The sequence below is a fragment of the Accipiter gentilis genome, chromosome 30, assembly GCF_929443795.1.
Source record: "Accipiter gentilis chromosome 30, bAccGen1.1, whole genome shotgun sequence".
Lineage (NCBI taxonomy): Eukaryota > Metazoa > Chordata > Aves > Accipitriformes > Accipitridae > Astur > Astur gentilis.
In genome coordinates, this window is record NC_064909.1 from 15,104,498 (window position 1) to 15,132,352 (window position 27,855).

Genomic DNA, 27,855 nt, shown 5'->3' on the forward strand with positions numbered 1-27,855 from the left:
CTAGTTAGGAGGAATGCATGTAAAAACTAAACCTGATGTAATCTTCCTCTGTTCTCCGTCTGTTTGAGGTAACTACTTTGCTTGTTGCTGTTTACTGCTGCTACTGCCATAGGGCCTAAGAGTCCCTCTCATGAACCAAAAGCATCGTATGTCCAGTACTGTTAAACCACAGAGGAAAAATTAATATTTAATGAATTGGCAATTTATGAAGGTTAACGCCCACAGGAAGACATATATGCAAGAGTAATATCTCTATGGTAGGAACTTTGAACTACCCTGTCTGCTTCATGAAAGGAAGAATTGGAAGGCGCTAAAGAGGTAAGAATGTGCCTTCCTGGATGACTGAAGACACCTGATTTAAAAATATGGGACAACCTGGATAAAGTATGAAACTACTTCTTTTAACAAGTTATAGAGGCTGGAGTTACTGGCGAACTAGAGGGTGGAGTTGGCATTTTTTATAACAAATAGGGGATAGAAGAATGCAATTGTTCATTAACTAAAATAGTCAAATACAGTATTTGGTAGCTGTAATAAAGGGCTATGACAGTGTGAGACATAATACAGTTGCATTTTTGTCTATCATCTTATAAAAGTTGTTATGTTTTACTGTGAAATTCAACACAGTCCTATTTGTATGTTTGTGAAATCCCTGTAGTGCTACAGAAGAAAGATGGGTTGCTACTAACGCTTCTGGTGTCTGAAGAAAATTTGTATGGAGCTGCTGGTGAAGCTGGATGCCCCAGAAGGGGCAGAACTCACAGCCAGCATGCTTGGTGTGGAAGAAGAAAACAACAAAAAAAGACAAGCCTTACTTACAGAACAGTTTCAGGCACATGTTGCTTTAAAACAGATGACTTTTTTGATTTAGTAGCTATTGCTGTTAATAGCAAAACAGCATGAGAACTGCACCACGTACTCTTTGGGCAAAGGAATGGTTTGAGCAGACTGGAATGATTAGGTAGAAGAGGTTGGATGATGTGAAGGGCATCATTACCTGGGATCACAAGTCTGCTTGTTAAGACTTCTCTTCAACAATCCAAGCAAGATAATTGAGATGGTGTGGAGGTGACAAAGAAAGTAACGTTGGAATGCGGGAGTGAAGTGACATGAAAACTGATGTTGAATGGAAAAACCTCAAAGAGACAGTAAAGAATTTAAGTTGCTTGTTATGTTCTTACTGATGGGATTAGGTGTTACAGCTTGACCTTCTGAGGCTTGCTCTGATCTCTCTGACCGAGTCTGGAAGACAGGCCTTGGAGAGCACGGGTTCAGGGGAAAAGCACCCGTTACGTGCGTTCTCGGAGTGTTCCTTCTGTTAGGCAGATGGTTGTGCTGCACAGGACAGTAGCTGGGGAGGTGGAGCAGTGTGAACGTGTTTCTCTTCAGTCGGTCCTACCGCAGCGCAGCCAGTGCTGGTGAGATTGCCCGAGAAGCCATTGAGGAAGCCCACACGTGGTCCCCCTCGATAGTTCCTTGCTGCCTGGCCGTGTCCTAATTCTGCCATTACAACAGTGAATTAGCGCTTGCTGGCCTGAAGCCTGTAACGCTCCGCGACCACCTGTGGTGCCTCGGGGCCCCGTCGCTCCCCGCCGCCCCCGTCGCGGTCGGTGCCGAAGAGGGGTCTCCCGGAGCTCTCCCCAGCGGCGGGGGGGCCGCAGGTGCTGACGCCCCTTGCCTGGGGCCGGCGTCAAGGGCGGTAAAGCCTTCTCCGCCGTCTGCTTGCTCGCCTTCGGTCTGTGGTGGCGGCCCGCACCCCTCAGCTTGCGGGCGGCCGGCCGGCCGGGGACGGCCCCTGCCGCCGCCCGGGTGGCAGCCCGGCGCTCCCCGCCCCCGCGGCGGGAACTACATCTCCCAGCGGGCTGCGGACGGAGGGGCCCGGCCGGTACCGTGTCCCTCTCCCGGCGTGCGGGTGGGCGGCCCCGGCGGCGAGGTGAGGCGAGGCCAGGCGTGCGCGGTCCGGGTTCCCGCTCCGGCCGCGGCAGGTAACGGCGCCGGGCGGGCGGTTGCCGGGTGGGGTGTGAGGGGAAGCCCGCGCGGCGTTGCTCCTTTCGCCTGAGGGGAGAGGCGCGAATCCCCTCAGCCTTACCGCAGCTGCCCGGCAAGACACCCGCAGCGTTTAACGCGCGTTTCGGCTTTCGTCCCGCTCGCCTAGCGGTGGCCGGGCGGGGATCCTGGTCTCGGGCGGCTGAGGGGAGAGCCCCCCCCCTCACCGTAGCGGACGAAGCTGAGGGCAATGCCGCGCAGCTGCGGTCGGGGACTGAGGCGTGTTTGTGAAGCTTCCTGCCCCCGGGGGAGTGAAATGGTGCCTCTGCCCTCCTAGCCTCGGCGGAAAGGCAGCTGAGGGAAGAGGGAGCGAAGCGAGAGCGCTGCCCTGAACTTTCCGTCCAGTAAACGAAATTACTTTTACAGGTTGTTCTGCGTGCGGCATCTCCTGCCGAAGCCCGCCGGCGTTGGACACCGAGAGAGAGGGAGCGGGGACCGCTGAAAGCGGGCTCTGCGCCTACGTGCCTCAAATACCATTGTTTTAAAGGGTGTGTGCCCCTCTGCCAGCTGGTAGTATCAAAATATTACTAACAATGGGTGTTTATTAAAGTCTGAATAATAGCAGTGGGCCGGGCGGGGATTTCTGGGTTGATTTTTGGGAACAGGAAGGCCCTAATCAGCTTTTTCTGGGGAGAGAGTAGATGTGACATTCCCTGACAGCTTGCCGGAGACAAGGTTGTTTGACCAGTTTAAGGTTCCTGATAAGCTGGCCTCACTGCTGACAATAGTTATGGAAACAACAATTTTATTTAGCATTCACTGGGAATCTGGCCAGGTTTCCTGGTTTAGTTAGAGTAAGTGGCTTTAACTATAGGCATATAAATGGTTTAGTCTGGTTTTGGTTTGGGTTTTTTTACTCATCTCAGTGGGGATATGAAATTGAACTCTTTTTTTTTTTTTTTTTTTTTTTTTTGGTTTATGGGTCATTTGCCAAACCTGAAAATTGTTTGAACGAGTACCATGTACATAGTTCCCTTTGCTGAACAAGGATTTTAGAGATGAGTAGAAAACCTTTTAAGTTTGATGACCGTATTTTGTTGCATAACTGAGCAATCTGCAAAGACTAAGCAAATGACGCACCCGCTCCTCAATTTTGGCTCAGTTTGTCAGAATTCAGTTGGGATTTTGACTTTGCCTTGCAGTTAAAACATATCATAATCAAGTACATTACTTAATTTTCCAGTTCTATTGAATTAGGCTGCTTTCTCTTCCCTTATTTTCATAGATAGCATAGCTTTTTCTAAAATAAGAGAGCGTGCCTAGCTATTGTAGGCAAACCTGTGAGGTAGGATCAGTCTCAGAAGCCACTGTCTGAAACTTACTTACACAGCCACAAATGTGGGGTTAATATTTTGATTGGCACTATTCTTTTGAGATGCCGTGCTTCTGCTCTGGAACGGATATTACTCTTGTCTGAAGTAAGCTTGAGTAAGCTGAGACTCGAGTGCACAAATTGCTAATGCTTACTGAAAATCGATGGAAGATAGGCACCAAAAGCAATTAGGCAGCTTTGAAAATCAATCCCCAGTTGAAGTTGTCCAAGGACAAGGATTAGATATTTGTCAGAGCTGAAGTCTTTGTGGGAAAGGTCCTGGCACAGTGTCAAGTTCATGACTCTTTGTTCTACATCTTTTCCAGTCTGAATTCATATATAAAAACTTGTGTATGATTTGCTTAAACTCTGCTTGTTTGTTATTTCTTCCAAATTTTGTTATTTTTTTCATAGGGGCGATCATGGTGTTGAAGTAAATAATTCAAAACAGAGCACAGTTGGTAATAACCAGTGCAGCCAGAATCCACATGCAATTTGTCTGTATGAATTGCCCATAATAGGTTTTGGATTACTAGGTGTTTAAAAGGCCTTTTTTCCCCCCCTGCTGATCTACTGTACTTCTTGTATTTGGTCATTCTGTAGGGCAATACCATGTTTTCAGCCTGTTTGTTCATCTAGGGTTTCAGCAAAGCTTTCAGACTTACCTAGTACTTTTAGACATAGAACTGCAATGTTTTAGTATGGTAAGCACTGTGAAACAAGTTCAGGCTTCTTAGTAGAATATATACATGGCCAATTTGTTCTAAGTAATTACAAAAGGTAAATAAAAAGGTTTGGGGTAATAATTCCAGAATGGTAATACTCCCAGAAATTCTTGTTTCTTCAGTAACAGTTTGTCAAGTAATTTGTCAGTGGAGAAGTAGCAAAGCAGGGATGGGGGTGGTAGGTGAAGTATAGCTTATAGCTCTAGGCAAAATGAATTGATTATCTTACGTATTCTTATGCACGTTTTTTGTATTATAGTTGGGAGTATTCAAATTTTGCGGCCAGATGAGCAGACATAAAGTCTTACCTTTGTGGTACAGTGTGCACTGCTTTGTTGAGCCTGCAAGAGTGCAGCCTCAAACGCACAATCCCAGAACCAGGGCAGTCGTCTTTAATGCACAAGTTCCAAATGTGGCAAATAGATCTTTAATTACTGTGTAAGTCCCTAAAGAAAAGGCACTTGGAAAGCAGAGTGTCTTGCTTCTCTCTGAAGAGCTTTGGTCTGCTTGTAATTAATGCTGAAAATACTTTTTCCCTTCTGAATACTACTACTGAAGAAGTCCTGGATTCTTCCTCTGAAGACATTATTTTTAATTAAAAACATCATTGTGTGTGTAAATGGGTATTTACGTAAATAGTAAAGCACAAAAATCTACTTCTAAAATGGCATTTGCTTTAATATCTTAGTCATACTAGATGTAGCCGGATGGCTAACACAATGATTTGAATATACCCTGGGTTTTATGGGTTGTTTTTTTTTTTTTTAAAAGCAGTGTTATTGGCTTTAATGTGTGTTTAAGCATATTGTTATTGATTAAATGCTTTCTGATTGGCAGGGCTGGGAGTATTTCTGTGGGAATCGTGGTAGCCATGCTTTGTTAGTTGCTTTTTTCAATAGTGTATGATGCCATCTTCTACTGCATTTGCCAGAATGAGGAAATTATCTGTGATCATGTTTATGGAGGGATCCTACTGGGGTAAAGAACAAGAGCTGTTTTCTAGATTTGAGAAGTGAGCTGTTCCCCAACATTCCTCCCAACTTTTTTTTGGAAACATCCCTGTTGGAGATGATTAGGTGTAATCCACAAGACAAGTAAAGGCTCAGCAAACTAATTTTTTTCGTTCTTTCTCTACCTCGAGCAATTCTTCTCATAGTTACTGCACTTTAGCAGTTGATTTTTTTTTTCTTCTTTTGAACTCTGCAATGAAGACGTAACTATTGCGCTATCAGTTTGTTCTGTATGCCCTGGCTGCCCACTGCATCTGTACCCTGGGTATGCTCTGCTGTCTAATAGAAGACGAGTCTTTCTCTCAGGTTAAATCACTATGTATTATGAATAAAAAATAAAGCTCTGTTGAAGGACCTTGTCCTCTTGGCTGCTTCATCGTGAGTGTTAATCTGGTGGGTACAGGTAGTGCATTTTTCTAGATGAAGCCCTTAAATACAAAGAGAACTTAAATATTTAGTGGTTATTAAGAGAGAGATGTAGTAAGAATTGTTCTTGTTACATGTTTACTCTGGCACATCCTTTTGGTGTTGCAGTTATTTGACAGAAAATGATGACTACCATCTGTTCCCCTCCTCTCTCATCATTCAAAGTTCCTTTTCTCTTTGAGAATGAAGTCTTCATAGAGAGATAACAAGTTTCTTCCTGTTTCCATAGTCACAATTTATTAAAAAAAAAAAAATTTTTTTTTACACTCATACATGTTTTCGTTCATGCTGCCCTTACTACTTGGAGTCACGATCCTAATTTAAATTTACAGCATGCACCTCCTCTTACTGTCTTGCAGATTGCCAGAAATTTTCTTTGCAATCTTTATATTCATCATTTCCATCTCCACACCTTCTTTTAACTGAAAGATTGTTATGTACTTTGTTCTTACATACTTTGGAGTGCAAGATTTCAAACTGTTTGCACTCTTTTTCTTTTTTTTTTTTTTCTTCCCCTCTAAGGCACCGCATACAAGTCAATTCTGCATGTGTTAATAATTAAAGGCTTTAGTAACACAATTTTCTAACAGCACTAATACAAAAAGCTTGTAAAGCTGCTAGTTAAAGATGATCTTTCCCTCTCTGATTTCATGGAAGAATCTTAAGAAAATTAGACTAATGGAAAATCCCACAGTAAACAGAAGGACACACGCTGTGCTGTACCACCAACCAGTACGGGATGAATCTTATCTAGAGATCAGACTGGGCAAAACATTGGCCATAACACTATTGCAGGGGAGGAAGGCAACCTTTTACTCTTTAGTACTTGAGGATTTAGTGAAGCTAAAAATAGTGCCTGAATTTCCTTTAAGGCATGAGGAACAATTACCTCGATCTCATTTCCTTATCTGTAATATCTCAGTCTTTTGGTTCACGTGCACTTTTTTCTACCCCTCTCTGTAAAATGCAGATGCTGGCATAGGATGAGGAGATTCATCTCATTATTGCTAGAAACTCTGGTGGAAGGCAAAACAGAACAATGTGCTATTTGTAATTTCTTTTCAGACATTTGAAATTAAATGTGAAGTAAAGCTTGAGATCTTCTTTGGAGTCTATTTTATTGGACTGTGTCACTCGGTTGGCTGAACAGTAGCTACGAACTGTTTTAAAAACTTCTTACTGGCATGATATCCTTCCCTTTTTTAACTGTAACGTGATTTGAGAGAGGTCTGTCTAGGAGACCCATCTTTCAGCTGTGTTCACCCCCAGGTTGGATGCCAGGTTTCTGTTGCTTCTCTGCATTCGTGCAGAAAAACCTCTGTTACTGTTGTTGGAATTTGAGGGTCGTTAAATAGGCTAAAGGCTGGATAGGATAAATAGGATAAAATCTGCATGATCTAACCTTTATGTTGTAGCTATCGAATGCATTCTTGTCAAATTTTGAACAGTTCTTTCACCCTTAATTATTGTGACTAAACAGTGCTGATTTAAGAATCCTTTAGCAGCTCTTCTGTCTGTAGAATGATTGCAGATGGAGAGTAGATCTCCTTTCCCCTGAATCGTGCACATAGTTGTTACGTCACACTAACAGGTATCACACAGATCCTAGGTTGGATTCTGCCAGTTTGCATTTATGCAGCCCACAGGCTTTTTTTAGACTCTCTGAAGGAAGTGGGTTTGTTCAAGCATAATAGAAGCAAAGTAAGGAAAATTGAGATAAATAAGACATGTTTTTAAGAAGCACATAAGAGTATGTTGGGCTCTGATTTGAAAGAGTACACAGTGGCGCTTAAATATGTGTTCTTGTAAATTGAGTATTTTCCTCGTAGAAGATGTGGCGTGCAGTATTTTAAATTATGATTGTGAGATGAGCTTTGACCGGCCAGTGGTTGCATAAATATGCCTCCTTTGAGTGAGGCAAAGTGAGTAACAGTGAACTTAGTCCCATATTACTTTCCTTTTTTGCTTAGCTAGGCTTGGGTCTCAGTGCATGTTGGATTTCGGTGTAGTACTGAAGAGATGATACCACCTGATGGTCACTGTATTGTAGGGAAAAACTAGGTGGGAATATGTTGTATAAGGTACTCTCAGCTCTCAGCTGCTCCCCTGGAATGAAGTGCCTCTGGGACTGACTGCCCTAAGTACGAGTTCTGGGTGATGAATACGGGTACCTCCAGAGCCTTCAATTAGCTCTCCGTCGATTGTTACAGTTGTCCGAGGGGCTGAGCAGATGAAGAGCTGCAAAGGAGCAGTGCCTCACTGCCACAGGCGTGAGGCGTTCGCTGTGGTGATGGAGGCGTACCCCCAACCCTGTCCCAGGTGCGGTGTGCCCCGCTTCTGGGAGAGGCCTGACCGTTCCCCTGGGGGAGAGAGAGCATGGCTTCTCCTTTGGGGAGGTGACCCCTTTCCTTGGTTGTAGTCTTCTAGTTAGGTTCCTGCTGGCTGATTCCTGATTGTGAACAGTCTAGAAAAAGATTGTGGAATAGAATGATATCTCTTCCTGCTGTTTTGGAGATAGCATTGTGCGCCACCTCCCTATGGCAATAAAAAATGTAAATGGTAAATTTCTTATCGAGACAAGCCAGAAACTCTATTGGATTTCTATTTCCTGTCTTTGATTTGCTTCCCTGCGTAGGATGCTTTATTTCATCCGATGCCTACCTCTCCTCCTTCCCTACAATGTTAATGTATCATTTTATGCTCACCTGGGAGATGTTATCAGTTGTATGCAAAGCAATTCCTGTGTTGCTAAGCTATTTTGAAGGTTGTCATAATGCTCCATAAACTACACAAGTAGGAAGCTTTTCTTACACGTATGTCTTCATGGTTTTCTCTCTGTTTCTGGTGCTACATAATGACAAAAAAGTAATGCCCGGAGATGGTAGGACAGGGACTGAGGGTGAAGCTTCTGGGACTGTGCCATGTCTTAGTCCCTTATAGGCTGTCAGTGCTAGGGGACCCTGTTACAGGTTTCATGAGGTTTTTTTAAGTCCTTCAGTGCATTGTTTTTCCTTCAGATCTGTTGGGAAGAGTAACCTGCAGTTGATGCTCTTCAGGCAAACTGATCTGTAAACAAAGACAGATCTGCTGCGGCAGAGGGGTGCCTTTTCAGTAAAACCTAATGGGGGAGTTTATGTAACAGAACAAAAATAAATGGAAACACGAGTTCTAAATTGAGCTGTTATTTCTCCTGCAGAGTAATTATTAATCAATAACCTTGTATCTAACAGCATCAGAGCATGCTGAGTGCTCTTAGCTACCTTGTAGTCTGCTAGTAAACCAAACTTGGAGAGAAAATATAATTAACTTTAAGCCGTGATCACCTTTGGCATGTGTCTGAAAGCAGCATGGTCTCTTAGAGCTTTTGCATCACCCATGCACTAGCTGGTTTGCACTGATATGGTTTAAGCACAACTCGGGAGTTGTGGGTATTGTGCATCATTCAAGCCGTAGTGGCTTGGTTGCATAGCGTTTGGGCCAAAACAGGTTTCTAGAAGTTAGGTTGAAAGTCTTCCCAGTTGCTTATTTCTCCAGTAACATGTTTCAGATAGATTCTAATGCTGAAAGGCAAAGGTGAATGATTACTAGTAGGACAAGATGGGGATTTTACTATTAAGCCATTTCATAGATGACCTCTCTAAAAAATAAATAGCACTGTTCTCCAGGGCATCTGTTACTGGATGCTGATGATGACAGGGCATGAAACAGGACATAGCTTTGATGTAAATAATAATTGCTTTGCTCCTCTGCTGTTAGTGCGCAAACAGAGGACAGAGCAAATCAAAATGCAAAAAATGCTGAAAAACAAGAGTGTTTTCAACAAGCAGCATTAAGATACTGTAAGAAAGTTTGGGGGTTTTCTTGCAAATCAGCGTATTTCTTGAGATGCACTTGGCTTTCTTCAAGAGGAGCTAGGTTTTGGGCTATTTACTGAATCCATCACGCTTTCTTTCAAAACATGTTTTTAAAGTAGCAAAACAAAAACATTCTTCCTTGGGCTCTTTAGGATAAAAGTACTGTCTGAGGTATTTAAGTGCTGTCTACAAACAATATCCACCCTGAGGTACAGCAAAGTCTTGGAGTCTAAGTACTTGACCATGGAATAAATGGAAATATTTCCTTCTAAGGTCTTGCCTTTGGTCACATAGAAAGAGGAAAAAGCCAAAGCAAAACATGAACTCCCTTTGAAGTAGTCATTTTTAAAGGCAACATGCCAGCACGGTTGCATCGAGAGACTTCAGAGAATAAAAACACCAGCACTTTTTTCTTTAAATCTCTGAAAACTCTAAGTATAGAAAAGTTTTATTGTGCCTGTTTGTCCTTCCACATTCACGGTCCTGTATTGCTGTATCATAGAACAAGTGTAAGGGGCTAATAAGTGCCATCTCACAAGAGCTCAGTAGTGATTAGCAGAGGAAATTCTGGTGCAGGTGCGTCATGACTAAGGCTGCTTTATGCTGTTCAAATAACACACGGGAGTTTTAGAGAACTAGCTTGAATAGCAAACTTGGGAAATCATTGAGTGCGTTTGCTCTAAGTGGTTTCCTCTCAGCACAGGCTGGAGAGGTTGGTAGGAGCATGCTGCGTTCCAGTAACTCATCACTAGCAAAACAATCCCTTTGAGTGTGCTATGAACTGGTGCAAGTTAATATACTGCTGACGCACTTTGCCCTTTCTCTTCCTCCTGTGCAGTCAGAAGAAAATGTAGCCTAGTTGGAGCTCTAGGCCCCTGTGTTTGTTGTAATTAGGAATTTTACAGGCACTTTCAACGGAACTGAGAGAGATTGAATATAGAGAGCAACTTGGGATCTCTCTCTGTTAGCAAAAAATAATCCAACCAGTGTCAGAGACAGCTTCTTCCAAGCCAAAATGACATCTCATGCAAATCAATTTGTCACTGGTCCCAATTCTCTGCAATAGAAGACAGAACTTTTGTGAGACCTGAAATTGATTTTCGTGCTTATTGCTGGATTGTAAACAAGCTCATCCTAATGTCTGTTTGGAATTAATTGCAAAAATGGCTATCTTTTCACATAGCGAGTTCTTTGTACACACAGTCCAGGGCAAATGCATGTGTTTGCACACAATCCCTCCCATGTCTTCTGCTGCAAAAATGATGATTTCTCAAGTCTCCTTGAGAGCAGGTGGGGGAAGGAGAAATGTTTTTGTAGATCTGGCTATTCCAGTGACTTCGGACTTTCTTGCTGGAGAATGGACTGGGATTCTGTTCCTGGGTAAAGCAGTTCTGTGTTAGGCACTGTGCCTCTGTCACCGTGTCGACAGAGGCAATGGGGCTGATACAGAGAAAGAGTCCTCTGTTTTTCTAGGTACCACAGCCATCCTGCCTGAACAACAGGGCTGGCACTGACAGCAGCTCTCTTTTCTTTTGGCACAGCTGTTTGTTGTGGGCCTTTGTAAACACACTGAAGTTGGCCAAGAGTTTGATTTTTTCATATTGTAGTGTTTACATAGTTATGCTGGTGAACTTTTGTAGTCTAGACATGGCCTGAGTTGTGCTGTGATTTCAGGGAAGTTGCTGTTCTTCTCTGTTAAGACTTAGTAATAGAAATGCTATTAAATACTCTGGTAGGTATTATTTCTATGTAAAGTGCTTTGAGGTTTCTAAAAGCCCCTCCAGTTCTACTCTGCAGTAAAATTTAATTGTGCTCTGGAGGCTTCTACACTGTATTGGTTTATGTGTTGAGGCAAGCTGAAATTGGACAAACTTTTTAATTCAGGGGTAAGTTATGGCCTGAGCATGGTGGAGGTGGGAAAAGATTGTTGTGTTGTGCTCCAGAGAACATTGTGGAGAAAAACTAGCACCTCCTCAAACAACAGAAATTGTGGAAGGACCAGTGAAACAAATAAACAGATCAAGTTCTTTCAGTGCCTATCATTCCCATTTCTCCAGCCTCTGAGGATTAAGGAATTTTAGGTCACTTTTTAAGGCTGTAGCACTTGCATGTCTAAGCAATAAATTTTTTGTAGCTTGCTGTCCTATCTGTATAGTGCCTGACTTGTATACAAATGTTTTAGTGGGTGCTTATTCTGACCATTTTATTTATTGATTGTCAGGCAGTAGCAATTAAACTCAAGAGGTTGACTAAAATGTGTCCTGTCACATAAAGGCACTTACAAGGCAGGTCAGTTTTACTCCTGTTATAATCATGTGAACTCCCGTTAATTTGTGTTACAATTCCTGTTTTGATCCAAGAATATCTTCGAGCAATTTCAGAGCATCAGATTACTCTGCAGCGGCAGCAAAACTAACAAAACTTTCCAGCTCTGGAGAGAATGAAGACTGTTCTGTGTTGTAAACAATGCTTGCCCTATAGAAGTTTTGAAATACTTCATGTCTTATCAATTCCCCAGCAAATGAGTGTTTGAAACGTGACATTCTTTAAAATTATGCATTAAAATGATGACAGTACTGTTCCCCAAACCACCTTACAAACATTTCTCATACTTAAAGGGATGCTTGAAAACATTGATTAGTAAAGAGAGTCTTGAGTAACTATTTTTTTCTGCTTGCAGCATGAAACTGTTCAAATGATTATTTTTTTGTTGTTGTTTTTGGTTTTTTTTGTTAAGATGTTCTGTTTGACTAAAGCAAAACAGCCCTGCAGTTGGGTTATGCAGATATCCTATGAAATCAGGTTGTTCTTCATTTTGATGGAATTTTATTACTTGTGGAAAGGAAAGTTGTTTTAGAGCCAGGAGACCATGCATGTAGTCTTTTGTTTTTTCTTTAAAACAGTTCAGGGGGAGAAAGAAAGGGAAGGTCCTTCTACCCTTTGTACTGCTGTTCAAGGGTTATGTAAATATATCCCTGCCCCACTCTCCCAGGCTGATTGGGGGATACAAGGTGGTTTCACTAAGGCTCTTCACTTTTTATTCTCTATATATGTCTTGCAGGTTTTTTCCTTCCAAATCTGTAACAATAGATATGCGAGCCTTACTGAAAAAATGCTCTGCTTTGGAATTTGTGGGAAATCTAGAGCTTCAGAGGAAGAGAAAGCATTAAACTTGAGTAATATCCACAGTCGCCTCCTTTACTGTTGAAGTTTAGCAGCAATCAGCTGCCACTGAGGAAGCCAATGTGACGTGTTTAATCAGAGGACTATTTAATTACCAAGCCATGAGATCTCTTGACTTGCTTTCAGTTCTGTTTTTACTAAATGTCTTTTATGCAAAACATTTAATTCCTCCCCATTTAAGTTGCGTAGGTTAAAACATCCTATTTCTGAAATTCTACAGAAGCCTTGATGTCCTGTGAGTGACAGAACACCATGTAGATCGAATCCTATCTTTAAAAGCAAGTAAACCTCTGTAGTCTTTACAAAGTATGTCACGTGTCTGAACTATCTGATTGGGCTTACCAGAGTTCTGTTCTTCTCTTGCAGGCATTATGCTGCTTGAAGTATTCCTGGTTCTGGGGACAGTCATCATCTACTTCTTACTTTCCAAGAAGAAAGAAGAGACATTACCCTTCAAAGATGGATGGTGGGGCAAGGGACAAAAGCCTGACACTGAAGAAGATACATCTATTTGGCCATTTAAGGTGGAAACTACAGAAGAAGAGCTGAGTGTAAGCAAATCTCTATACTGGGGAGAGAGAAGAAAGAAATGGCTAAATAAATGCAGAACTTGTTTGGAAGTAATTTTTAAATTGAACCAATAGTTACATTTATGAGAATGAGTAATGATGTCCAGGACTTGGGGAAAGGGATTTTTCAGTACTTCAGAAGATAGGTATGGATAGGCAGATTTCACATCCTGCTATACAATTTTGTTCTCAGCTGGCTGTTGCAAGATTGCTAGTAAATAAACATACTCTGTAAAGCCTAATAAACATAAAAATCTTATTACAGATTACTCAACTCTGTGTTCCTGTTTGTGCACCTTCCTCAGTTTGATTGTGTAGACCAGAATAAGAATAATGTCTTTTGTCTTTTTTTTTCCTTTTTTTCTTTCAAAAGCAATTACGAGTATCTCATTTTCTTGACTGCTTTATGTTTGCAGCTGTGTTGGATGCTGATTCTTCTGTAATTAATGATCTAATTTGGTCAACACTAATACCACAGCAGTAATTACAGTAAACACATACGTCGCAGAATTTGTTAGATAGCAAGATTTTGATTCTGTGTGTTTAAGCCAGGGATTGTGCAATTTCACAGATCTGTGTGGAGTAGTGGTTCAAACAGTACTCATGGGATTGCTCATATTATTAATGTATAATGGATTCCTATTTTCTCAGTAAGGCCTGGGTTTTTTAACACTTTGTTTGCCCTCCTTAGTAGTATCAATGGACATTGATCTTCAATATGTTTCCCCCTTACACTGCAGACACAAAGCTAGATAATTTCTGACTTAGAGATGTTTTTGAAACATGCAATGCTGTATTATGACAGCTATTGCAACATAATCCATTGGTAGAAAACTCTGTTTCTAAATATATTCTTACATAAACTAGGAGTTAAAAGTTACACTAGCGTACATTACTAAAACATTTTTTAAAAGGTGTTGAGCATGGACAAAAAGCATGTATGTAAAGACATGTTAAAAACTTAATTTAAAAATCCATGCTTTCTGTACACGTGTTAAATGCCAGAGCAGTGAGCTTACATACCAACATCTTGCCTAGACTAAGACTGCCCGTGCAGTGCGAGGCATGAGTCAGCACATACACCTAACTCATCTTAGGGTGAGAGCTATCTCTATCGCTATATTAGAAAATGCTGTTCAGGTTTAAACCCCGCAGAGGTTTGAGTGGGATTAGATTTCCAGACCTGCCTTCCACCCTCAACTATTATGTGGTTCTGTTCACAGTAGGAAGGGGCTCTTGGCTGTCCTTCCCTGCTGAGTGATTTTGGACTGATTCTGCAGTATCATCAGCATTCCCTGTAATCTTGAAGTGCAGTGGGAAGGTCACTTTCATAGTTACTTTAGATTGGGAAACTTTTAATTCCAGTCTAGTTTCACCAACTTTGTGGCTAAGCAAAATCCCTCAGTTTCCCAAGGAAGACATCCAGCCCCTTGGTTTGGGAAGGAGAGCAAAAGGTTTGGGCCAGATCCATGCGTTGATTGTGATGTTGGGCTCTTGGGTAACCAGGGGAGCAAAGTACCAGGGAAAGGCAACAAGGCTTAAACTGTGAAGCCACAGTACTGTCAGAAGAGTGTGTTGTCCTCCGTGGTTATCAGCCTGGCAAACAGGTTAGCCAGCCCTGCAAAAACAGGGAGTGTTAAGAACAGCTGTAAATGGAAGAGGAAGGAGGCCATCTGGAGGAGAAAAAAGAATTGGAACAGCTGGTGGAGCATCAGCAAAATGCACAGGTGTCATTAGAGATGTTACGTTAATTGTTCTCTTTTCAGTTGGGTTGGGAATAACTAGAAACCATGCACAGTGGAGTACAAGATGGCAGACACAAGTGCTTGTAATGTCTCTTCTTTCTTTTTCCCTATAGGACTTATTTAGGAGACTTGACCAGGCTCGATTCACTGAGCCACTGGAGAACAGTTTCTTCCATTATGGGACTAACTCGGCGTATCTCAGGAAGGTTGTCTCCTACTGGAAAAACCAGTTCAATTGGAAGAAACAAGTTGAAGTCCTCAACAAGTACCCACAATTCAAAACTAAGATTCAAGGTGTGTGGCTTTTTCCCTTAAAAAATAAGCAAACAGTAATACATAATCCTTGTCTACAAGGAATCTCAGTGGTAAGAATTCTATGGTTGTGTCACATGGGCCTTCCCTCCCTGGCTGCCATGGTGTGGATCATTGGCACTGCTGCTCAAGCAGCAAGAAACTCCTGAAGCCTTTAGGACAAGGAATGACAAATGGAATTCCCTTGTGCAGGGATGGATTGTCAGCTGGTGTTAACAGGAACCAAGCACAGGCATTTTGAAACAGAACTGGATATTAAGATGTACACATGTCCCCTGACTCACATGCAATCATGCAAAAATACCCACAGATGCCTCCTCTTGCTCCATGTAGTTCCCCAGCTGCTGCTGTCATGGTGATGCCATCAGCCTGGCAACCCTCCTCAGCTGGGTGTGCTGGCTGCTCAGGTTGTCTCTGCTTGGCAGGGCAGATGTGCTCTGCTGCACTGTTTCAAGAATTCATAGGCCTAGAAACACAGAATACCTTTCCCTTGGGGTTGATGTGCTGCCAGGTGCAAGTGAATGGTTTGTCTTTCCATTCAAAGCACAGATGCCTTTGGAAGAGGTCATTCAGCTAAGATCTGCTTGGTCAAACTGGACATTTTAAATGCTTGAATTAGGGTTGTGCTTGGGTTATCTGGCAGTCCAGTTGTAGATTTAGAGCAAAGCAGGCAATTGTTTCACATGATGGCAAAATTCAAGCTTGAGATTACGCTATTATGTTTTTACTTGCACCCATAATTGTACGTTATTTCAAATGGGGCAATTCACCATAATATTTAAAATGGATTTGGGACAATAAACGGTTGTTACATAGTGGTTAAAACATAAAGATGTTATTTAAATGTGTACAACATGGTTAGTGCTGAAAAAGATAAAAGCAAAAGGTCTTCCCTTAAAAAAAGAAAAAAAAAGTATCATCTGAGACAAGAAAGGGAGAAGAAGCTAAGGACAATGCACTATGTATAGCAATAGGAAGAGAAATTTCAACATTGGGAATGATTACTACAGAGAGGACACATGAAAAGACAAGATCAACCATGCTGTATATCAGATTCCTAGCTTCTCTCATCCATTGAAAGTTTCTCATAGAATACAGAAATCTGCAGAATTGTCAAGGATGGGGAAATCTCAGTCAGTGAAAGAAGGTGCAATTGCCGGTGAGCTGGAGTTGGTGTCAGTAAAATGTGTTTAAATACGTCAAGTGAGGTGTTTTGGCTCTACTAAGAGCAAATTGTTTCCTGGAAAGCAAAGCCCTGAATGGGTTTGAGGAAAAGCATTTCACCTGAAGCAACTAGTGCAGCGCTGTGTGAAGCCTACTGCTTACATATTGTAAGGATCACAAAGGAAATAGGACTGCAATTTTTACCTTTTTACTTAACAATGAAGGAGACTGGTACTAGAACATAGTTTCCTGTTTGGGTTTACTCACTTAAAGAGATACTGAAAGCTTTAGACAAAAGGTAGAAAAGAACTACAAAATTGAACACTTTAACTCTCTTCTAGCAAGGCGGTTTTTCAAATCCTTGATTCAGCACAATTGGTTTATCAGCAGTTAAGATGTGTGACTTGACTACAGGAGGCCTCCACAGACAGAGAATACTTACTGAAGGCTTTTTACATTCCTTTTGCTTTAACACTAGGATCAATGGCTGGATACAGAAGCCAGACATGTTCAAATGGAAAGTAAGGCATGCACAAAACAAGGAAAGTGATTAACACCCCCAAACAAACAGCTGCTAGTTATGATGGATTCCCTATCTCTTGATGCCTTCAAGTTGCAATCGTATGCCCTTCAGGAAGAAAAATCTGTGGTTGACTGAAGCCTATCTGGTGCCACATAGGGATATTGGGGTAAAATTTAAGGGCACTTGGACTAAATGATGTAATCGTCTCTTCTGCCTTTAAGCTGTGTGAGTCACTATGTTACCGTTAGTAGATTGCTTCACTTCTATGTCTTAGTTTGGCAATTTATTTTAAAACAGAAGTATGCCGACCTCATTTGGCTGCTGTGATGCTTAATTGCCCATTATAAAGTACTTTAAGGTCCTTGGATAAGTGGATCCAGAGAAGTGCAGTGTGTTTGCATGCTCACCAAAAAAGGACTTCAGAAAAGATTTATTCATAATCTGTTCTGTGATTAGTTTCAGTGTCATGGTAAATTTGGGCATGTTAATTAATTATTTTCTTTTTACAGGCATTGGTATCCATTTTGTTCACGTAAAGCCTCCTCATTTGCCTGAAGGCCAGTCTGCAAAGCCATTATTAATGGTTCATGGTTGGCCTGGCTCATTTTACGAGTTTTACAAAATTATCCCTCTCCTGACGGATCCTGCAAGTCATGGCCTCAGTGATGAACACATTTTTGAAGTCATTTGCCCATCTATCCCTGGTTACGGTTTCTCAGAAGCACCCCACAAAAAAGGTACAATGTATGAGAAGAAACTGAACTAATACAATCCTAGTCTCACAGTGAGATAGCCCCTATTAGCAAAACAGTAATTCTTAGCACTTCTTGTTTTCCCAGTGTAGAAACAAAGAACCTGTGTGTCATGTGGGAAGAGGGAGGTAAGAGTGTGACTTCAGGTGACACCATTAGTTTTAGGGGCAACCTATAGATAATTTACAAAGAGGTATAAAAAGTTACAAAGTGACAACTCATGAATTGCAATTGAGTCAATGAATTGTGTGGGGGTGAGCAGGAAAAGTAAAGTTGCTACGGTTCCTTTTGGGTGTTTTGAATCCATATTCAACAGCATTATACAGGTAGGTGACAAGCAACAGTTGAAACAAGATGAATTCATGTATCTACATGGTAGATTGCAGCCAAATACCTGCTTGTTCAGCTTGTGCTCTGAATTATATAAACACAAGCTGCAATAAATTGGAGCAAGGTAGTATTTAAAGTGATACTGAGTTTAGTATTTAATTATGTGTGCAGCCGAATGATGTGGGGAAGGTTGGTTTTGCTTTTCTGTACTTCCCTGGTTATGATTTATGTGGTCAGGGTTTAGTGAAGTGGAGAAGTGCATTACTAGTGGAAACTTAAAGTTTCCAATTATCATTAAGATTAAACTATGCTCACAGCAGAAATGGAAACACATGCCCTGGGCAATGCTCAGTGCCTCTGACAGGGCTCAGCTGGAGTATGACTATGGTTTAAAGGGAGTCTGGCAACCCCTCGGGGGTGGCAAATGCATGAGCAACTGGTGGAGTTAGGAGAACACTGCTCTGCAGCAAAGGCTGGACTTTATCCTCATGGTTTCTGCTTGCTCTCCAGACCTTGCCTGGATGTGACAAGGGCTTCTATATAGTCTGTCAGACAGGCAAGGAAACATGGACTTGTAGCTTTTTAGGAACGTCGACGTTACCTTATAGGGAGAATAAATGCTGTGCAGTCAGAAGTGTAGCTGGAATTAATGCAACGGTGTTCTTTTTTTAATGCAGGCTTTAATTCTGTAAGTGCTGCTTCTATTTTTTATGAATTGATGCTAAAACTGGGATTCAACGAGTTCTATGCGCAAGGTGGTGACTGGGGCTGGCTCATCTGCACCAATCTGGCCCAGATAGCTCCCAAGTGAGTACTGCTTTGGTACAGTGCTGCATGATTGGCATGTAAAGCTGTTTTATTCTTCGACTAGTTGTTTCTTGTGCACGCGAGAGTTCCTGTCCAAGTCCTCATATGAGCACTGTGTAGTTTCTCTCTTCAGTGCTCAGTGTTAAGCAGTGATCCAAAATTACATATTTGAGTTTGTATTATATATATATACACACCATATATATATATATATACCTGTTCTTTCAAACAGTTGTGCAGTAGTTTTGTAATGGCCCCACTGGGGACTGGAGTGGGATAAGTACTTGTAACAAAAGGAGGATTTGTGGCTTAGTGCCCAGGAGTGTGTGCTGATTACTGACAGTTGCCCATTTGACTTGTCATTTTTGTGTGAAAAGCCACACCACAAAGTACAGCTAAAGTCTTGATGTAATTAGCAGGTCAGAATTCAAGTATGTCTATTTTTGTCAATAACATTTTAAATATAACAACTTTGAATCACATTTGATTTTTGTTAATTTGTGGGTGCTTCTTCTGTTTTTATTTTTAGCCATATGAAAGGTCTCCATTTAAATCTAGCCTCAGTTACGAACATGGGATTCATTCACCTGGTCTCCATTCTGCTGGGCCGCTATCTTCCAGGGCTCTTCGGTTTCCAGGATGAAGATGTTAGGCGGATGTTTCCCTTCTTGAAAAAAGGGCTCTACCGGATCTTGTTGGAGTCTGGCTACGCTCACATACAGGCTACAAAGCCTGATACTGTTGGTAAAACAAACAAAAAAAACCTTTTGAGCTCAGAATACTTAGTCTGTTCGTTGTAGCTGTACTTTCATAGAAACAAACTGTACTGCTTAAACTATGCAGAAAATCAGTTTTTTTCAGGGAAATTGAAGTAGGAAGGTTATAGGTTTTAAAAGGTGGGCTTTTCTGTATCCAAGTCACAAAACATTACATATGGGTATATCGCATTACACTCACTTTTGCATGCAGAAGCAGTAAATCTGCACATCAGAACTGAGCATGCTCTAAGTGCCACTGACCTCATTTTCAGTTTTCATAAATAAAATAGTTTATTTAATACTTTTCCACTTCTGCTATCAGTGGGGACTGTAATTCTATTTCAGATGCAGCTATGCTGAGAGCAAAAGATAGTTTCTTCACAGAGAATGGATCATATTCAAATAATGTAAACTACAAGAAGCTTTTAGCTGTCTCAGCATGCAATGTTGCTTATTTATAGAGATAAGTAATACCTGAAAAGTAAAATCAAATTTCGTTTTCATTCATTGTTCTGAATCACTTGCAGACTTTCAAGGAAAAAAAAAAGTGTACCTATGAATGTTCTTTCTAGATGAGCTTGTCACTCAGATTGCTTAACTGCTTTTAAAAGTATCTGAGTATTAAGTGTTTCTATTTTAAAAATATCTTTTTCAACTGACTTGGACAACTGAGTCAAGAATATTGAATATATTTTGGTTTCGTGCAGCAGCAATTCCCTTCTGGATTTTATTACAAACATAGCTAAGGAAACTATTTCTTAATGATTTTTCATAAACTTACCTATAGAACCAGGTATATTCTTAAAATGTGTGGGCGAGATGATAATTTTATGGATTTTTAAATAATTTTGCTTCTTTTGAGTTTTGGTTTCTAAAAGTTACTAGTTTCTAATTTCCTTTGTGCTTTAAGAAAAGATGGGGAAGGTGGTAGCTGAAAGATGCCTAGCCATGCTCCTTCTGCTGTGGTTTTCTGGCCGATTCTTGTCCCTACCAGTAATGTGTTGTCTGTCAGAACAAATTGCACAGACTGGGAACCAGCAGTCGGTTCATTTTTTGGGAGCTGGAGCAGGAGCATTCCTGCAATTTTGAGGACAAAGAAGGAGAGGAGCATGGCGGGTGGCAGGTTCGCATAGGGAGAAGAACACTCTGAAGATGGGAGTGTAAGGTAGCTGGAAGAAGCACAGCCATGGAGGCTACCACGGTCTTCCTGAGACTTCTGGTGGTACAGGGCTACGCTGCAAGCTGTCCTAAGCGAGGAAGTTGTCTCTGGCTCTTGATACATACATATACTATGCTTGCTAATACTATACTTTTGATTGCTTCAGAGTTGGCTTTTGATCAAACTAGCTTGCATGGATTTGATTTTACACTTATTCTTTGGGAAACCTGCATGGAATGTTGTTTTCAACTGACTGAAACAGGCAGCACCGGTATTCAAAGCACTGTTAGGATCAATGTCAGTTTTTCCTATATGTAAACCAATGGACTCTTTTTTTGTTCACAGTAACTATATGAGAACAGGCTATTGCTTGTCTAGTTCTGCAGATCTGGAAAGCATGCTCAATATAACTTTTTCAAACACTCAGTATTTCAGTTACCAATACTAGTTGTTTGATAACTGGAACTCACTTATGTTTAAATAGCAATTACTGATGAAATTGTGCTAGCTGTAGTGTTAGGTATCTTTCAGGAAGGTTGAGTTGCGTGGGTAGAACTTCAAATGTATTGCTGTTGCTCAGGAAAAGCTTTTTCTAAGGCTTTTCTGAGGAGCTGGGACAGTTTATGGTCCCTGTATTTCATAGCACTAGGATGTATTAGCAAAGTTCCGGTGCAGGTGTGTGTTTTCTGTCCAAGCAAAACAAACTATAAAAAGTATATTAAGCCTTGTTCTACATGAAGGCCATTGGCTATTGCTAGTTCAGAAGATGGACCTTTCAGTAAGGTCTTGCTCTTCCTTAATGACTTTCTAATAATCCTTAAAATGTTTTTGCTGTTAGATAATGGTGCAGATTCTCCTGGTCATGTGTAGGCACGTGGAGTTTGGCCCTATAATGCTGTTTAATAAATGACAGCTTCCAGATTAATGGAAGCAAACCCTGCTTGGCACATAGAGCTTAATCTTATTAGCTTACAAGAAAAAAAAAAAAGCCAGCAGAAATCCAATACAGTTACATCAGTTCAAAAAACATACAGTGTGAGCTAATGCAGAGCCTGTTGATTTGCAGATACTATCAGTTTATGATTCAACAATAAATGGCTCCAACTTGTTCTACTATTTTATTTATTTATTTAAGAACACAGCTGCTGGAACAGCTTTGTAAAGTTATCTACCCTGTATTATAATGGGCTGCTTAGGTAACAGTCTGAGTTTAGTAGTCAGATACCACAACTTTAGTTAAATTTTCCTCCTCCTTTTCAGGCTGTGGTTTGAATGACTCTCCTGTAGGACTGGCTGCATACATCTTGGAGAAGTTTTCTACGTGGACTAATCTGGAATTCCATAATTTAGAGGATGGAGGACTAGAGAGGTAAGTGTTTCCTCTCATGCCATTTTTGATGAGGTAACTAAGCCCAGAGTCATAGCTAAAGAAGCTTGTCTGAATTGATTGCCTCACATCTCGTAGGGAGGTGCGGTGCTGTACTACAGCATGCAAAGAAGGAAATAGGCTGTGAAGGCTAATGTACTTACTCACTTCCCACTTTGATCTCCTAGAGAAAAGATAGAGCCTGCAACTTCTGGGTATTAAAAACTGACTTAGGTGGAAGAATCTCATTAGGACAGAAAAACAAAAGTTTAACCTACATTAAGATCCTGCGAAACAGAACTCATGATTCATTTTAATACTACTACTTTACTCTCTATGAATTTGGTTTAGATTGATCAGTATTGCTTCATCTATCTACTGTTTGCTAATAAAGGATCATTCTTAGTGTGCAGCAGAAATCTGAGATGAAGTCCCCTTTGAAAATTGCTGAGGTACCTGGCAGGAATGGAATGAAGGGGCATGTTATGAAAAGGTCCAGTGACAATGGATTTTAATAGAATGTTTGCACTGCATACAGCTAACAATTTGATAGGAAACACGCACTATTTAAAGCACATGTTGGTGTGATGGCTCCACTGAAGGCTTAGGGTAGCATTTTAAATAATGAATAATAAATGGCACAAACTGTTCCATGTGCTCTTCTGCTCTTATCCTCCTAGTCTATGGACAGTATAGAAAGCTATGCTGGAGCGTAAGGTGCTTGTTGGAGTCTGCCTTCTGTGTAGGAGTTAAAATGTCACTTCCCAGTTTGTGTCTGAAAGCCTTTAACATGCTTAATTGGTCACTGACAGACAGAGGGGGAGTAACACACTTCACCTGTCAACTCTTCTTAACCAAGTTAACTATTTTTTCCTGCAACTTATTTTTCTTACAACCAAACCAAAGTCAAGTCCCTGCTAAAAGTAATGCAAAATGGTATTCAGTTCCAACTAAATAATCTCTGGGCTTACCTATTCAGGAAGTTTAACCTGGATGATCTGCTCACCAATATCATGATCTACTGGGTGTCAGGCTGTATAGTCTCCTCAATGCGTTTCTACAAAGAAAATTTGCAGAAGGGGATAGGCACACAGAAACATGAAAGGTAAGTGGTTTTTTTCTTTAAATATTTTGCTCTGAACTTAATTTTATAGTTGCAGACAGGTTGCTTATGTCTTACAGCTGCTGAAAGTTTCTGAGAGCTGAGGAAAAGCAATGCTGTATCACAGTGTTTCTCTGCAGGACAGGTCTGTTAGTTGATATACTGTGTTGCACTTGGAAAACATGGTAATTAGGTAAGAATCCTGAACCATCAGTCAGGAGATCTGATGGGAGGCACTGCTTGAGGACCTCCTGTTCATGGTGTATCTAACTAGGGAAAAGCACATACAAGTACTTCCAGATTTTACTTCAGTTACTAAATTAGCCTGTGACAGAGTCAGGCAGTCAATTTTGTTTATAGTTTATTTGGTTTGCAGTTCTAGTACTTTTCTGGACACAGTTTGCCTATTTCTGCAAAAGATTTAAGTCCTACCTTTGGAAGCACCTTCAGTATACTGACAAACTGCATAATATGAAAGTCAGTAAGACTGATGTTCGTGCTGTGCAGACACTTAAGACAGCAGTTTGGTTGCATATACTTGTGTCAGCTTGAGTATTAGTGAAGGCTTAAACCTGCCCTGAGGTATCTGCAACCACAGCTCACTGCTGTGGTATTTAGCTGTGAAGTGATGCTCCCAGGAAGCTGACTCAGTTCTTGAAGCTGTTGTGGCTACACTGTGGGCAGTATCCTGCTCCAGTTCTGCCTATGTGAGATGAGCTATATGAGCTTCTATGTGCCTAAAGGAAAGAGTCTCAAAGTCCTATGTAAAATTAGGCACCCTCTTTTCAGGCTCCCAGTGGCTATGTGTCCAACAATTTTTATATCTAAATTTTCAAGTCTGTCACTGCTGACAATGCAGCTTATGTGTACAGGGTATTTGAACCTAGGAAATGTTGCTCTATTTATAACAAGCCAGATCATTCCACTTTCTAAGATACTTTCACCCTTAAATCCCATTGCTTCCCTACGCTGTTTCCCTAATGTGCAAAATGTTTTGTAGAGTGTATTTGTGCCAGTTAAAAGCAAGAGCTACTTTACAGAGTCAAGTCTTACATTCAGAAATGTTTCCTCTGAACTAGTCTAGACTAACTCTCTATCATTCTTTCCCTCTCCTTCCCCTTTGCAGCAGTTCAAGATAATTCTTCCCCTACCTACCCTCCAGTTGTCCTGCCAGGCTCAACGTGTTCTAGTTGTAATCTTCACTGTACATCTCTCTCCAGCCCTTGTCAAATTGTGTGCTTTCCCCTCAATACATGACTCTCAAGCACTCAATGCAGCATGAGGAAACTCAATACCTACCACCTCCTAGGGCTCTCTTCTCAGTTTCCATGCTTCTACCTCCCATGCCCTGGATCCCTTGCAGAATTGCCTATTAAGGCAATCAATGTATGCAAAAATTTTAATTATTTTTCCCAGGAATGGGAGTGTTGTCTAGTCTTCAAATTTAAGATCTGGAAGTCAAATTTTAATTGCCTAACAACAGTGTGCCCAACTGTTTAAGAACAACATTTCCTTGGGACTTTCCATTTCTTGCAGAGTTAAGTATTTGAAAGATTAAAATTATTCCCTCTTTTCTCTCAGGCTCACAGTACAAGTACCTACTGGCATTGCCTCCTTCCCTAATGAAGTCATGCACACACCCCAGGCTTGGGCCCAGAAGAAATACACCAACATAGTTTCCTTCCATTTCATGCCTCGAGGTGGCCACTTCGCAGCTTTGGAGGAACCTGAACTTCTTGCTGAAGATATTCTGCAATTTGTTGGGAAAGTAGAGAAAGAGCAACTTTGGAGAAAGAAAGGAGACTAATTCCCCTAACAAACAGCAGGGTAACTGCTTGTAGCTTAGCACATGTACAGGCTTTACTAAGTCTACTGTAATCCATGTAATTAGATCTTATTCTTGACCAGATGTGAGAGAGGACAGCATGAAGAATGCAGTATTATCTCAATGAGATACTGCTGTGGGGACCTGCAGATTTTGGGTTGGTTGTTTGGTTTTTTTTGTTCAACTAGGCTAAGAAAGTAGCATGAAAATTACTTTATCTTCTCCTCCAAGCACAGACTTGTAAAATCTGTTCTGTAGTATTCCTGACTCTTGCTTTGAAATTGAAAAATAGACCCTACAACTAATAACAGTTTATTGTTATGAAAGGCTTTTTTTCACAGCAGCAGTAAAACTTGAGTTGGTGTAGATGTGAGGTTCCTCACATAAAGAATGGGAACAGCCTAGCAAGACCTAACTTGCCTGAGTGCATCGGTTAATCAGCATCGATGATCTATAGAACATTTAAACTAGCCAGCTGGCTGCTGCTGGCTGCTTTTCTCTTCCAGCCTGGGCTGCTGAGCTGCTTCCTGGCTGCAAGGAAGCTCAGCTCCCCTGTGCCTGGCTCCTGGGACAGCAACATGTGAGGAACAGCTGAAAGACAGACACAGGCGCCTGTAGCTCAGACCCCAAAAGGAGGGACTGGGTAGGAGTAATAATTATAGCCCAAGCTACCTCTGCACTGAATTTGTACTTTTAGCTAAAATCATAGCCCTGTATAGGCTCAAGACACTGTGGCTTTGCACTGCTTCTGCAAGGTACTGTATTCTTACTAAAAAGTAAAAATTTGACTAATCCAAAATTAGAAGAATCTTGCATTAAAATTTTGAATAATACCTGTGTTTTTCTTTTCAATTTTTTAATAACTGAGATTTTGCTTGGTGACATCAAAGAGAAACATCAATTCAGAACCTATTGATTCTGTACTGCATCTGTTACAAAGGTCAGACTGAAGGCAAACTGCTCAAAGAAAATTGTATTTGAAGGGCTGTATGTTTTTGCCAGCAACGGTCCCTAGTGTATGCAGTACTCTTAAACTGTATCCAGATGACCGATTTCAGGATAGTTTTGTTCTCCAGTCACTTCTGATATACTTCCCTACCCCTGCAAGCACAGGGAAATATGGATTAGTATTATTTCACCATATTAATAGAAATGGAAGCTGTTAAATAGAGTCACTCCAGCAGAGCCCTGCTCCATCCCACATGGCTTTAGACTCAAGAATACCACGTAGTTTGTTTCACAGAAGGGAAGTTAATGCTCCTGCTGGGCACATTTGAATCTCGCTCAAAGCCCCCAATATACCATGACAGAAAATCGTTAGAGCAGCCTGGATCAGTTTTGTGAGCAGAGGCAAGACCTCTCACTAGCTTTCCTCTGCCTTCTGTGCTTCTGCACCTGGGTGCCAGTAGCAGAAGGCACAGTAGCTCTCAGGTCTCCCTACAAGATTTGACTGTAGTACTGCCTTAAAGAATTCAAGTATAGCTTGAAGGTCTAAGATGGCTAACTGCTTCTACATTAGTAGCAAGCACTAATTCTACATTTACTTGTAAATGCTTTAATTAGTCAAAATTTGTGTTCTCATTTGCAAAATATTGTGTGGTTCAGGCCAGTGAGGAAGAAAATACAGAATCATTCACTTTGTCTAAAATAGACTCTTCTCAGAGAAAACCATCCCCAAACTTGTTTCAGGCGTGGTATATTGAAAAAAAGGTTGCTTATTCAGGAGGAACCAGCTCACCTCTGACAATGACAGCTGTTTACAGGCACCACTATGCTCCCTCTTGCACAAGTCTTGATCTCCAGCTGTTTGGTTTTGCCTTACTTCTGTCCCCTGTGTGGCCTTATATTTCAGAGCTGAAGATCATCCCTCTCATCTTTAATGCACATGCAGACATCTGCTGTGGTACTAGGGAGCACTGCCATATACTGATATAACTGAATACTTCCCCAGGGACTGTTCAGTCACAACGCAGATAAAGTAAGTGGGAAGGAAGTTTGCTATACGATACCTGCCAAACCGATTTTCAGATGCGAGTAGAAGGCTCGAAGCAGTTTCACTCTCCCTTCTGGAGCAGATCTGCTTGAAGGGGCCCAGTCTTGATGAAAGGATGCACATTGGGACTCTGTTTTGTGATCTTATGTTACAGCAGCTCACCCAGGCTCAGTCACCAGGGAGCCTAGACAAAAAACAACTGCCTGTAGAACCTTTCTATTTTTAAATATGCCTCACAGTGCTTAGCAATCTGAGACAATGATAATGAACAGAGGCAGTAAACGAGCACGTCCTTGCCCCACTCTGCACACCAGGTAAGTGCACTTCAGCCTACTACAAACACAAGCTGTCCACACTGTCAGTTTTACTGAGTATAGAAAATAGGCACTGAGACACTAAATCCAGCAAAAAAATGGGTTTGATTAGTTACTGTCTGAAAGAAAAAAAAATCTGGACCTAAAAGGCATAGACTTTAGAAGCTTAAAAATTACAATTAAACACCTGCTGTATAGCAAAGGTTATTCTGAATTCTGATGTCACACTTCTCAAACCTTAAGCCCACAGATGTCAGCAGCTGTTGTTCATCACCTACTTATCTACAAAGATTCAGTGGAATACTGTGACTGTGAAAGAATATAAAATTCAGCTATGTGCCAGCTGTAAAGCCTGCCATCAATTCCCCTCCCCTTTTTCAAAATAATGATCTGTTTTTAGAAAAACACAGCCCATCCCACTGCCTGTAGTGCAAGGTTTAATACTAATGAAGTGTTTGTGGGCTAGTGATAGCATCTGCATCTCTTCCTGTAGGGAGCAACTCTCCCACAAGCCTGAGATTTGGATTTGATAACCACCTAGAGTGAATCCAGACTCACTTCTGATAGTCTAGTATTGGCT

At 41.3% G+C, this 27,855-nt stretch overlaps 2 protein-coding genes across 6 annotated transcripts in view; one reads left to right on the forward strand and one right to left on the reverse strand.

Annotated features, from left to right (window-relative positions):
• The first annotated feature begins 1,878 nt into the window (after positions 1–1,878).
• Positions 1,879–25,801, forward strand: EPHX1 (epoxide hydrolase 1). Of its 3 annotated transcripts, none has more exons than XM_049833450.1 (10): positions 1,879–1,985; positions 2,413–2,556; positions 12,923–13,107; positions 14,984–15,164; positions 17,379–17,606; positions 18,629–18,758; positions 19,288–19,502; positions 21,936–22,044; positions 23,021–23,146; positions 24,725–25,801. In XM_049833450.1, exons 3-10 carry the CDS (start codon positions 12,928–12,930, stop codon positions 24,948–24,950), a joined length of 1,395 nt encoding a protein of 464 aa, XP_049689407.1. In that variant the 5' UTR covers positions 1,879–1,985; positions 2,413–2,556; positions 12,923–12,927; the 3' UTR covers positions 24,951–25,801. The 3 variants fall into 3 exon arrangements, with proteins under 3 accessions (XP_049689407.1, XP_049689406.1, XP_049689408.1); XM_049833449.1 differs by having other exon boundaries at positions 2,413–2,534; XM_049833451.1 differs by lacking the exons at positions 1,879–1,985; positions 2,413–2,556 and adding an exon at positions 12,548–12,834.
• A 1,176-nt stretch (positions 25,802–26,977) lies between these two features.
• The window catches only part of TMEM63A (transmembrane protein 63A), a 42,507-nt gene continuing 41,629 nt past the window's right edge, over positions 26,978–27,855 (reverse strand). For all 3 annotated transcript variants that reach the window (XM_049833447.1, XM_049833445.1, XM_049833446.1), the window contains one exon: positions 26,978–27,145. The gene's annotated coding sequence lies outside the window, so the exon portion shown is untranslated. The remainder of the gene's footprint in view (positions 27,146–27,855) is intronic.

Excerpts from the sequence above, each read along its gene's own strand:
- EPHX1 (XM_049833450.1), top strand. The coding sequence starts at position 12,928 with ATGCTGCTTGAAGTATTCCTGGTTCTGGGGACAGTCATCATCTACTTC. Across the intron at positions 17,607-18,628 it reads AGAAGCACCCCACAAAAAAG|GCTTTAATTCTGTAAGTGCT; the intron begins GTACAATGTATG and ends TTTTTAATGCAG. Across the intron at positions 19,503-21,935 it reads TACAAAGCCTGATACTGTTG|GCTGTGGTTTGAATGACTCT; the intron begins GTAAAACAAACA and ends CCTCCTTTTCAG.